The sequence below is a fragment of the Rhinolophus sinicus genome, linkage group LG01 (genome assembly GCF_036562045.2).
Source record: "Rhinolophus sinicus isolate RSC01 linkage group LG01, ASM3656204v1, whole genome shotgun sequence".
Lineage (NCBI taxonomy): Eukaryota > Metazoa > Chordata > Mammalia > Chiroptera > Rhinolophidae > Rhinolophus > Rhinolophus sinicus.
In genome coordinates this window covers 189,831,074-189,843,138 of record NC_133751.1, presented here as the reverse complement: position 1 = coordinate 189,843,138, position 12,065 = coordinate 189,831,074, and the positions used below count along the sequence as shown (strand labels likewise).

Sequence of the window (12,065 nt, the reverse complement as noted above, 5' to 3'; positions counted from 1 at the left end):
TCATCTAACTAGTGTGTTCCAAGAAAAAAAAAAGTGTCACCTGCGATGGGAGAGGAAAAGCTGAATTTAGAGATATTGGGGCGTAAAATAAAATGAAATCCATGGGCGGAGGGAGCTTTATTGGCTCCTTTTCCTGTGTCGTCTAAAGAAAGGCTTGGGTCCCACTCTAGTCACTGTTTGGCGAAGGAGAGCACATTTTGACACTGTTAAGGGCATGTGTTACAGCATCATGAAATTCATCCCAAGTCTCTTTCCTCTTGCTTTTCAATCTATTATTTACAGACGTGAGGCATTTTAGAAGAAAAGCTGCGTGCGATTCATCACACATTTCTTAGGAAGCAAATTAATTTCCCTGGGATTCGTCTAACTCAGATGAGGTGTGCATTTTTCTCATGTAAATCTTAGTGAGAATTTAATGTTCATTAGCGTTGAAAAACAAACCCTGGAAATAAATGTCTCCCATCCAGATACAGATGTTGATTATGTACGAGAAATATACCAACTTTCCAACATATGTCTACCATCTACAAGGAGAACTATCTTCTGGGAAAAGATAGTGTTTTCTCTTTAAACAGCATTGCACTGTGATTTCCAGTGGGGACCCTGGAGTCACGGTGCTTGGGTCTGGATCTTGGTCCTAAATTTGCTATCTGTGGGACCTTGCCTGAGTTATCTCACTTCTTAGAGTTTCAATGTTCTCAATTGTAAAATGGGGTGTTCTGCTCATAGGTTATGGTGAAGATTCAAGAGATAATGCACATAAAGATTCTAGTAAATGCCCAGTGAAAGTTAAATATTGTTTTTGTTGGTATAATATTATTATCTTCTTTCTGACATTTTTTTTCAACGAAGTTCTCCAATACAAAGGGTTTATATGATATCCTTAGCAAATCTAGATATAATTCAATAAACAAACATTCAGTAACCATTAGGTTATCCACTATTTCACATGGGCCTCTCACCAAACACATATCAACACTTACAGGTATACTCAGTTCCAGCTAGGATTTCTTGAAAAGAATGAATCAAAAGTGGTAGTTTCTAAATTTTATACTTCATCCCTTTAGCTAATTTATCTGATATTTTTAAGTTTCCTGTGAATTTTACCAATGCAAAACACACACAAACAACACTCATGCATCATTTAAAGTATACCCAAGATCAAAATTAATCTTTTCACTTTTAAAAACCATTTTAGAGGTGAAATCTAAACTGTTTTAATTAACTTGTGTAATAACATTATTTTTTCCAATATCCGTGATGATTAAAAGTTGTAATTTATTTTAACAGAAGATAAACAGTCTGTTTCACAAAAGGTAGTATCTTGCTAAAATATTAGCTGTAAAAAGTTTACGCAATCTAATCACAAGTTGCCTATCAAAAAGCAGCAGTACATTGAGGAAATACAGAATACAAAGCAAAACTCTCCACTTACATTAGCTGCTAAGCAAGGTCAGGATAACTTCATTATTCACTAACAAAGTTTGTTGATAAATATGGAAATTTTAAGTTCTCAGTTTAATGATTCAGAATAATCAGTAGTTAGATAGTAGTGGAACTAAAAGATCTTTCATTCGCATTGATCTTTTCACCTAATTAGTACAAGGCACACACACAGATTTCAGCTAGCATGACAACTTCACTAACAGTGAACTAATAACTGCACTTAGTTTGCATTTGCATTTTGATTGTGGCAAATTTTGGAAACTGGAATGAAATTTTTGTTAGGGGCTATCAAAATAAGTTTATAAACTTTTCAGTGATTGAATTGAACTCACCAAGGGAATAAGTAGTTTCTCTTGATGCCAAGGGGGTTATGCTTTGTTGCTCCTCTGAGTTGATTTACATTTCCTTTGCAATGTTATCGAGTGTTTGTTATCATTCTTAGTCAAGCACTGTAGTCCCCAAACAAATCAGTCACAGTGTGGTATCCAAGGAGAGCACCGTCACACTGCCTTTGAAAAAGTTTAATTGATTGTACAGTTGCTTAATTTTATGAGGAGGCATTGTAGCAAGCATCGCTTGATATGAAGCCAGCTGTCCATTCATGCAAGGAAGATGTATAGATGCAATTTAAAAGTGCTCAGTTTAAAAATTATGAGGGTTTTTCCCCAATGGAAATTTTAATGTGAGTTGTACAAGTGGGCTAGACAGCTAATTCCTCTCTCAGATAACTGAGGAATTTGATAGATGTGACCCTGCATATACCCACTTACCCACTTCTAGCTCTTAAGTAACTTAAAGTTGACAAAGCAGAATATCAAACTTAAGGGAGCAGGAAGTAAAATGTTTTATAAATGCACTTGGGAGAAGGTAGAGAAAACATTCCATTAGGACACCTTTCTTTAAGTAACTATACTATTACACTCAATTATATATTATACTAAATTATACTGACAATGAACTCTAAGGATCCTTTTGCATTTTCATTTGGAGTATGTCCTCACCTGCAGCACAGGAAGCCACAGAGTTACTTGCTTGATCCATGTTTGTGGAATTGAGTGAGTCAGAGAAATTTGTAACATGCTGGTATTTATTTAACTTGCCTAAAATAGGCTGAGCATCTCACTGTCTCTCTACTCATGCATGAAGCTGACTGTACTCACCTGCAGAGTATAGTAGGCTATCTATGGGTATGTCTTATCAAGTGATAGTTTCTAGAGTGATAACAGCTCGCAAGCATGCAGGCAAATTAATAGTTCAGGAAGAGCCATTAAGCAGTTGTCAATGACTAGTGTTCAGACTGTTTCTTAGTCTCTTATTTTGTCTGCCACAGCCATGCAGACATTGGGATATATGCTTGACACTTTGTCACATCTTCTCACAATCCAGTTCCAAGCAAAACCATCCCACCTGCTACAGCACTCTCATGAAAAATAGCAATAAGAATAGGAGACTGGAGGAGAAAACTGCTTGGGGTCGGGGGATGAAACATACATGATGACATATATATTTACTCAGTGTCCAGTTTAAATTCTTATCCATAGCAAGTCCACCAAAAACAGTGCACCACCAACCGATTTGCAATCTGCTTGTCCCTGGTTGCTTTGTTTGGTTTTATGCATTGAGTTAACAGGTTCAATAAGAAATCCATGCAGACTCTTTTGGGAGGAAGTATAAACAAATAAAAAAAAGGCATGGCTCTATTTGTTTATTTATTTCATTATTTTTTATTGTTTTGACTATAATGATAAACATGATGAAGGATGCTAGGGATCCAAAGACATTAAGACTCAGGTCCTGCCTTCCAAAACTTACAGATTATTGAGGAAGGGGCGAGCAGACAAATGAGCTAAGATAGTGCAGGTTTTATCTAAGAGGGCCACCCAACCCAGGTTATGGGAGGGAGTGATGCATGAGGACTTGTAAGTCTTTTTGAAAGAATGATTCCTGAGCTAATTAAAAGGATGAATAGAAGTTAACGTGATGAAGTGTGTGTGTGTGTGTGTGTGTGTGTGTGTGTGTGTAAGATATGATTTTGTGGGGAGGGGAGAGAGGGACATTATCATATAGAGAGGACAAGAGGGAGAAAGAAATGTGTGTTACAGATTTATTTGGGGACAGTAGTGGTTACTGTTGAGAAGAGTGCTATGGCATGAGCTTTCAGAGTAAGCTGAGGCCCCGATCATCAAGCTTTCAGTCAGTCATATTGTGAATCTAGACTTTATGCTGAAGGCATTTGGGGATATTTTAAGCCTGGAGTGAAGAGAGCAGATGTGTATTTTTAGAAAACTCTCTAGAGGCAGTGAGGGTAAGTCATAAAAACAATGTTAATAACTTGTGTTCTAGAAGGAAAGGTAAAGGAAGCTATCTATTATCTTTCTACCTACCTATCATCTATCTGTCTACCTGTCATCTTTCTTTCTTTCTTTCTTTCTTTCTTTCTTTCTTTCTTTCTTTCTTTCTTTCTTTCTTTCTTTCTTTCTTTCTTTCTATAATCTATCATTTTTTCCTACAAAAGAGAGAAAGGGTAAATCCTAATTTCTATTTTTTTTAACCACAAATGTTAAGTTTTTAGCGTAACTGGATGTCACTAAAGCATCAAACTTTCCATAGTGGATTAAATAGATACTGGCCAGGGGAGGGAGTCTCTCTGCTGGCTGAAAAGTACACAAACACTAGCAACTAGCCAAGGCCATGAACTTGACTCCTCACGGTGAATATGGGGGCTACAGAAGAGACTGCTCATCTAAGGACTGAGTTCAAGTCCATCTAAGCTTTTTTTTCTCATCCTAGAAGCTGACCTTGAATTGAAACTGCACTACAATTTACATACATGTTCATCGAGTACTGCTACCATGTTTCCCTGAAAATAAGATCTAGCCAGACTATCAGCTCTAATGTGTCTTTTGGAGCAAAAATTAATATAAGACCCAGTCTTATTTTAATATGATATAAGACCAGGTATAATATAATATAATATAATATAATATAATATAATATAATATAATATAATATAATATAATATAATATAATACTGGGTCTTAACATTAATTTTTGCTCCAGAAGATGCATTAGAGCTGATAGTCCGGCTAGGTCTTATTTTCAGGGAAACTTGGTATGTGCCAGGAAGAACTTCTGGCAGATACTCAATAAATGTGTTTCACATTTATCATGGGAAAGAAAGAAAAAAAAAAGAATTCTTTTATTCAGTAATTTAACAAATATTTACTGAGCTTTACTATGTGCCATGCCATATGGTAGCCATTGGGACTCCAAGGTGAACAAAAGTATGTCCTCAGGGGACTCAAAGTATAGTATAATAATAGATAGATGAGAATAAAGTTAGCAGAAACACATCTCTCCCCATGTACCAATAAAGGATATTGGACAATATTTATTTATTTGTTCATTTATCTATCTATTTATTTATTTATGTTTTTTGTAGTTAAAAATTTTTAAATTTTTATTTTATTAAATTTCTGAGGGTAACATTCTTTAATTAAATTATATACATTTCAAATGGACAATTCTATAATACATCATCTGCATATTGCATTGTGTGTTCACTACCCAAAGTCTAATCTCCTTCTGTCACCGTATATTTGACCCCTTTTCTACACCCCCATTCTTCCCCCCTTTACCTTTTCTACATCCCCCTACTTCCCCTTTTCCTCTGGTAACCACTATACTGTTGTCTGTGCCTGAGTTTTTGTTTGTCTTGTTCATCTGTTGCTTTCAATTTTATATCCTACATGTGAGTGAAATCATGTAGGAATAAAAAAAAAATTGAGCTCAATACTGTGTAGCTGCGTCCAGCCTGAGTCCGGCTCTTAGCCCAGTCCCTAGTGTTTGAAATTGGGATAACTTACACAATTATCAGAATCACCCTTCTGTTTATATTTCTAAAACAAAAGCTCGTGGTTTATAAGTAATCATAGTGTCACTTGGATTTATAGTCTTTAAAGTGTTTGCTAAGTCTGTTTGCATGTAATAAATCTGGTGGTTCTCATCAGGAAGCCAAGCTCAGCTCACATTTCAGTAGGCCAATGTAGATACAGGGGATTTACCATCTAGTATGAGAATCTTGGACCAGGGGAGTGGAGAGGGACATGGGCAGTGTCACACACACAAAAAGGTATCTTCAGTATATTTACTACTGTCATAAATCAAATGACAGAGTGTAAAGAACAATAAAGAATTTGGCTGGTGATAAGTAAAAGACAGTTTGAAAAAACACTGTAGAAGTAGTTTTAAAATATGTATATTTATAGCACAATCCCAAGTCAAGGATGTTGCTTTGTTTGTATTTGATTTAAAGCAAACTTCATTATTTAGCTCAAGGAGTATGTTTCCAGCTCGAAGGAAACAAAACTCATAAAATCATTTTTGAAATACTGTCTATCTTGATTTAATAGAACTTTCCTTTCTTTATGATTCTAGTCTGTCTTTCTTTTTTTATGCAGTATTTTCATTAGTTGTAAAAGAAACTAAACTGGTCAGGCAGTCCAAAGGCCTTCTTTAAAACAAGAAGGGATTATGTGGAATTTCTTCCTGTTCCACGAATAAGGCACTAGTTATAAGTTACTGATTGAAAGAGGGGGGCATTTGCATTAGTTCTATCACTCGATGTTTATTAATTGGCTTTGACTCAGAATTACAGAGCTTAAGAGCTGGAGTTGATACTAGAGATGATCTCATGTAACCTTGTTAACAATGAGAAAAGTCAGACCCTGAGAGCAGGAGAACTGGAACCTATATCTCCTAGATGGACATTTCTAATTTATTTGAGTCAATTTTTCTTTAGGAAGATTTGTCTAGGGATATCTGGGGTCTTGCAGGATTTCTTCATTGCACAGCTCCAGGTGACACCGTTCACATTGAGATCTGAGTAAATGGTGCCCGTTAGAATTGTGCAGCAACTGTACCCCCACCATTGCTTTCTCAGTGCTGGTAATGCGTTCTCCTCTCTTCAAGTACAAGGTGCTTGAAAACGGTCCCTACGACTCCATCCATATTACAGTTTCAGTTCTTAAATATTTTTGTCAAAGAATGCAGAGATAATAGACAACGACCTGGAAACACAATGGATACAATAATTTTTCTGAATTTTGATTTTTAATTGCAGCATGTGCAATTAAATTGCATAGCGCCCAGGAGACTGATGGCCTGAGCAGTATGCATTGCAGCACAATTGGCGTGAGGGTGCAACACGGCTTTTCAATAGCGTGAGCGGTGTGTTGGCTCTATCGTGCCATCTTGGCTGCAGTGTTATCAGTACCTCGGACACTTACCACACATCTCAGAGATACACGGTGTGAATCGGAGGGACCAGTTTGGCCCTACGTATGTCCCCTCTGTGAAACTTTTCTGGGGCCTGGCCCTTGATTCCAGCCACCAATATCTGCAACTGAAGGGAATCAAAGCAGCGCTAGGGTTCTGAAGCTATGACCAAGAAAGAAAAAGAGAGAATTGAAAGCGTTCCATCCATTTTATTGGCAGTGAGTCAAGGAAAACAGTTTAGAAATATTGGTTAGAGAAGGGGCTTAGGAAGTCACAGTTACTTGGAAGGTTTATGGCTAAACTCTGCCTGCCGTTATCCATAGATAAGCACAACAATTTAATTTATAGAAGCCACACACAAATCACTCAGGGCAAAGTCCTAGGCATTCCCTAAAACCTTCTGCTCTTCACTTGGCTGGCTAAAACCAGGAAAACGCTTGTGACTATTACTAGTCACATCCCTTAAGTCAGAGAATTGCTTGTGGTTTTACTCTTTGGCTGAATTGGCATTTATGTGGCTAGAATTGACAAGTATGAATTTGAGGGATGGATCCTGTCTGATGTTTGTTTTTTCAGTTATACTTATTAAATACCTTGGCTTTTTCCACCCCCTCCTTAGACCTGCAAGGGAGCACGTCACTTTAAATTGTTTTAAGGGTGAATGTTGAGACCGACAGATCCAAAGTTGGAAGTTACACAGAGCAAGCCGGCAGTGGTGCTCAAGGATAGAGACCTGGGAAGACTATCTCTAAGTCTTAGTGTTTGACACTAGCAACCTCATGTAGACAGCAGACTCACTACAGCTGCAGGCTTATTCAGTTATTCTGATTTTATCTTTAAATATTTCTAGAGCATCTTATATAAAGCTAAAGTGCTTTAATACACCTATACATGTGTGCGTGCGCATGTGTGTACATGTGTGTAATTGCTGTTCAAAATAATTCCATGAGGAAGATTTTGTACATTACTGTGTTTGTGGGTTGCAAAAGAAACTGGAGCATGGCAGGTTTAAATGGTTTGTCAGGTAATTATGAGCATAGCTGTGAATCAGATACATCGATAAGGGCAGAAGTTGATTCTACTCACTTGTAGAGGTTGTAGGGTTTCCTGGGTTTCACGCTATAAAAGGAACCATGTCTTTGGAAGTTGTTATATGTATGAGGAAATATTTGGGTTGATGGGGGGAGAGGAGACGCTCGTGAAAATGCATGTAGAACTCAGCCTACCAGGGGTCCACCCCCTAGCACAAGGTCACTGTCTCTGGCATCTGTATCCCCAGCCCAGCCTCATGTGTTAATGGGGTTCCCTCTGGCTTTTCCTCTCCAGTCGCAGATGACAAAGACTCAGGTGGGAGAGTTTTAAGTTTGTGCACTGCTATGTGAAATGAGCTTTGCCCCTTGCTCCCCACCCCATCTTCCATTCCCACTTAGTTGAAACCACCAAATAAATAAAGTTGCCATTGTCAGATTTTTATGTTCATAAATAGGTGGCTTCAAAACAAAATATACAACAATAACACACATACAAAATCTTGATAGTTTTGTAAAAGCCCGCAAAATTACAATGGAGGTAAAAATGAAGTCATATGAGTCTTTACCTTTATCTCCTAATTTTGGTACCAACAGAGTGGAAATGAATTTAAAAGACATTTCAACACAATAATACAAATTATATTAAATGTTGAAAGAGAAGGTGGGAGTTTGGTTTTTCATGTCAGTGAAAAGGCTACTTAAGGAGCTAATGTGCTATCTGTTTCTTAGTGTGGCTCCAGTTAAATGAGTTATTAACTTTTTTCATAGTACATTTATCAAAAACAAGAGCACATTCTTACCTCAGTAATATCCATGTGAGCAAAGCAAGAAATCAGGTTTTATTACCAGTTTTTATATCTAGAATCTGAAGTAATTATGATAATACTCTTAATATTATCACTACCCTTACTGTGACTCCTAGCTCTTTGCTGCTTCCCCACTATGTGCCAGATGCTGTGTAGGCATCTTGTTGTGATCAGAAGTGGGTTCTGTCAACTCAAAGAGGGGATTTTTATTATCTCTGGTCTGTGTTTCCTTTTTCCAAGGCTACCTTTGCATTTTGGGATCTCAAGGTCTATAACCCTGCTTTCTGGAAATTTCCAGAGACTTCTTTTTATTTCCATAGTATTTCTGAGTATACAGAGAAATAGCAAGTATTATGGGACAGTTCCTTTGGGATGAAAACTGAGACTATGAATTGAAGAAATACAAAATTAGTGTGTGAGTGGAAAATACTATAGCAGTGCAATTGGATATGTTACTATAGCTTTGATTTCTACTCACCCTTTAAAATCTGGTAGCTAATATCACTCTGGGACTCTGAACCCCTGGCATTCAAACCTGTTTCAATTAAAAAGTAAGATGTTGGTAGCTTCCATTGACAGTCACGTTTTTAGGCAGGCTCTCCTCCAGGCAGTCAATCACAGGACAAATGTTTTAGTTGTAATGTCCTATGGGGCACTTGTAGCTCTGACTCTGCCTTAATGTGAAGCCAGCCACTTCTGCAAAGAGCCCACTTAACAAATGGCTTTGCTTGACATCTATATAGCCGCTGAAAAGTTCACCCTCTCTGAAAAACAGAACACTTTACTCTCAGGAAGTTGATTTCCTGCAGAATAGACCTAATATCCCAATACAGAGAAAATGCAAAATTGCTTCTTTTATTTTCACATTTTTCCACTGTGCCAGAACGAATTACCTATTCCTGTATACATTTGGAAGAAGGAATGGCATACGAAGGAAAAAACAACTTGATCTAAAAGGCATTTGTTACTTCCAAGTAATAATTATTTGGCAGTGTTTCTTCACATCCTCAGCAGAAAAATTTGTCCTAACTCTGTCCATACGCAATCAGAATGTGTTTACACCTGGAAAGTCCTATGGATATATGCTGGTTAGATAGGGCCTGCTAGCTACCCTGCTTCTTCTCCTCCATTGCTTGCGTTTTTCATGCTTTGTATGATCTTAACACAATTCAACATTTTTGGAGGTGCTGGTTGGAATGTCCCTTGGGAGTAACCACTTTCCTTTTCAATCTTATTGAGTCGATGGAAAAGTAGCAAGATCATTGCGCAAACATAGTAAAATTCATGTAAGAATGAAAATGGAAATATCGTAGATTTGGGAAGTATTAAAATTACTGAGTGGGTGGCAATATTAAATCACCTCTACTGTAGGTGTTTCTGTATTTTTCATTTCCACTTACTTGTCCTAACATGATTACTATACCACTAACTAAAACACCAAGTTAATATGGCAGTTTAAGCAATAGTTTAGAGATTTCAAGGTCTCCATTTTATATGGTTGCCATGTTAATATTGTTTTAGTAATGAGTTTTACTCATGGGTGTGCATAAATTTTATATATATCTACCTCATTACGTTGCTATGGGATGGGAACAGATATAACCAGGTACTCGTGAGGTCAGTTTATTTTCAGAACTTGCATGCATTGTGTATAACTTGCTGAAATTGGTTTTGATTACTAACCTCTTTGTTTATCTTCTCACTACTTGAAAGCTCCATCTCCTGATTTCCCAAGTAGTTCATGTCTTTCATCCCACAGGTAGTTGTGAGTCCTTGAGTCAGGAGTAGGTGGCCAGGTCTGCCTATCTTCCCAGCTTTCTCAGGGCTAAGAATGTGTTTATAATAAAGGACCAGCTGCTATGGCATTGGAGCAGAGAAAAATGTTACCTCATGTGTATTGTAAACAAATGACTAAATGAGGATCAATAGTTCATATTAGAAAATGAAGACTCTGCCATCACTCACAGCTGAGCTCAACCCCCTCTGTTTCTGGCATGAACTATCCCTTCTCAGGGAATAAATGCTGATAGTCTTTGTGACCCACTCACCACCATGCAATGGAAATGGTGGTGCTGTCATAATATCTACATTTTAACTAAGGAAAGGGGAGCTGTGAAGAAGAGAAGGTTTGGCTTGAACCCCATTTGGCATCAATTCATTTTAAAAGTACTTTGCAAAGAAAATGGAGACCTAAGTACAGAGTAATTTTATTTTTTCTCTGCATGGTAAGTTATTCTCTGAACTACTATAATTCTCATGACATTGACATGGTTATTGCTGGTTCGGCTGCTGCTGCTGTGAGAGCTGAAGAACTACCAGTTTGGAGGAAGCTTGTGCTTTTAAACTTAGGATGCTATTGAATCTACTGAATTGAAGGACTTTATGATGCAGGCTTCTGGAACTGCCAGCCCATCACCTGATAGAAGATGAAAGATGAAGCTATCAAACATCTGAGCTTAAGCATGAATCACTTTAACAGATGCGCATACATGATTTGATAATTTTATCGATCTGAGATGTAAATTTTTAAAAAAAAGGAACTGTTTGACTTCCTCAAACGTTATTTTGATACCCCTGTGTAGAATCAAAGCAATAATGAAAATGACTCAGCATTTTCCCAGTTTATAGAAAAGCTTTATAATTTAGATATAAAACTGCAATGAAACAAAACCTGGAACTGGCAATTGTTTTGGTGCAAGTGTTTTTTGCCTCTCAACCATTTCCAAATTGTCTCCATGGTTTAGACTGCCTAAAGATGTAAAACCAATATGCATTCTTGTGTACTTGTAAGAAGAAATGTAAAAATATAAAAAAAATACATTAAATGAAAAAACAAATTTTGATCATTAAGTTTCCTATTGACTTTTTTAAGTTAAAAAAAAAAAATCAGAAAACCCAACAAAACCAGGAAATGTGGAAACTGTCACATTGGCTAAGAGTGCCTTGCACTGGAGTCAGGGTACCTGTGTTCAAATTCCCAGCTCCCTGATTTGTTATTTTGGCCAAGTTAATAAACTTCGTTGAAATTGTGTTTCTACATTAATAACATGGAGAAGATGTTAGAATCTGCTTCGTGATATAGCACATTCACTTCCTCTCTAGGAGTCGGAAAGGCTGCCCTTGGGTAGAGTTCACATGATATGTGACAAGAGCCTTAGATCAGGAGTCTGGCTTCAGATCCGATCCTGGTTTTCTCATTACTGTATCTAGTAACGATACAGTACTTGTCATTAGACAAGCTACTGACTCTCCACTAACTAATTTCTTCACCTGAACAATGTTGATAGTGTATTTTGTTTATATTGGGTCAACCCCTAAGAAATTGCTATTTTTTTCCAGCTTTATTGAAATACAAGTGACATATAACATTAAGTTTAAGGAACACAACATGCCGACTTGATACACTTATATGTTGCAAAATGATTAGCACTGTAGCTTTAGCTAACACTGCCATCACCTCACATAATTACCATTTCTTTTTTTGTATTGAGAACATTTAAGATCT

At 37.1% G+C, this 12,065-nt stretch overlaps 1 protein-coding gene across 4 annotated transcripts in view; it reads right to left on the bottom strand.

The window, feature by feature from the left end:
* Window positions 1-12,065, bottom strand: part of VWC2L (von Willebrand factor C domain containing 2 like) — a 155,949-nt gene that overhangs the window by 33,576 nt on the left and 110,308 nt on the right. The window contains exon 3 of one of the 4 annotated variants that reach the window (XM_074312786.1): window positions 6,735-6,885. The exons of 2 other annotated variants lie outside the window; for them this stretch is intronic. In XM_074312786.1, coding sequence (XP_074168887.1) covers window positions 6,735-6,885 — 151 coding nt within the window. Of the gene's footprint in view, window positions 1-6,734; window positions 6,886-12,065 lie in introns of those variants that run through there. One more of the 4 variants, XM_074312794.1, reaches the window with a different exon arrangement.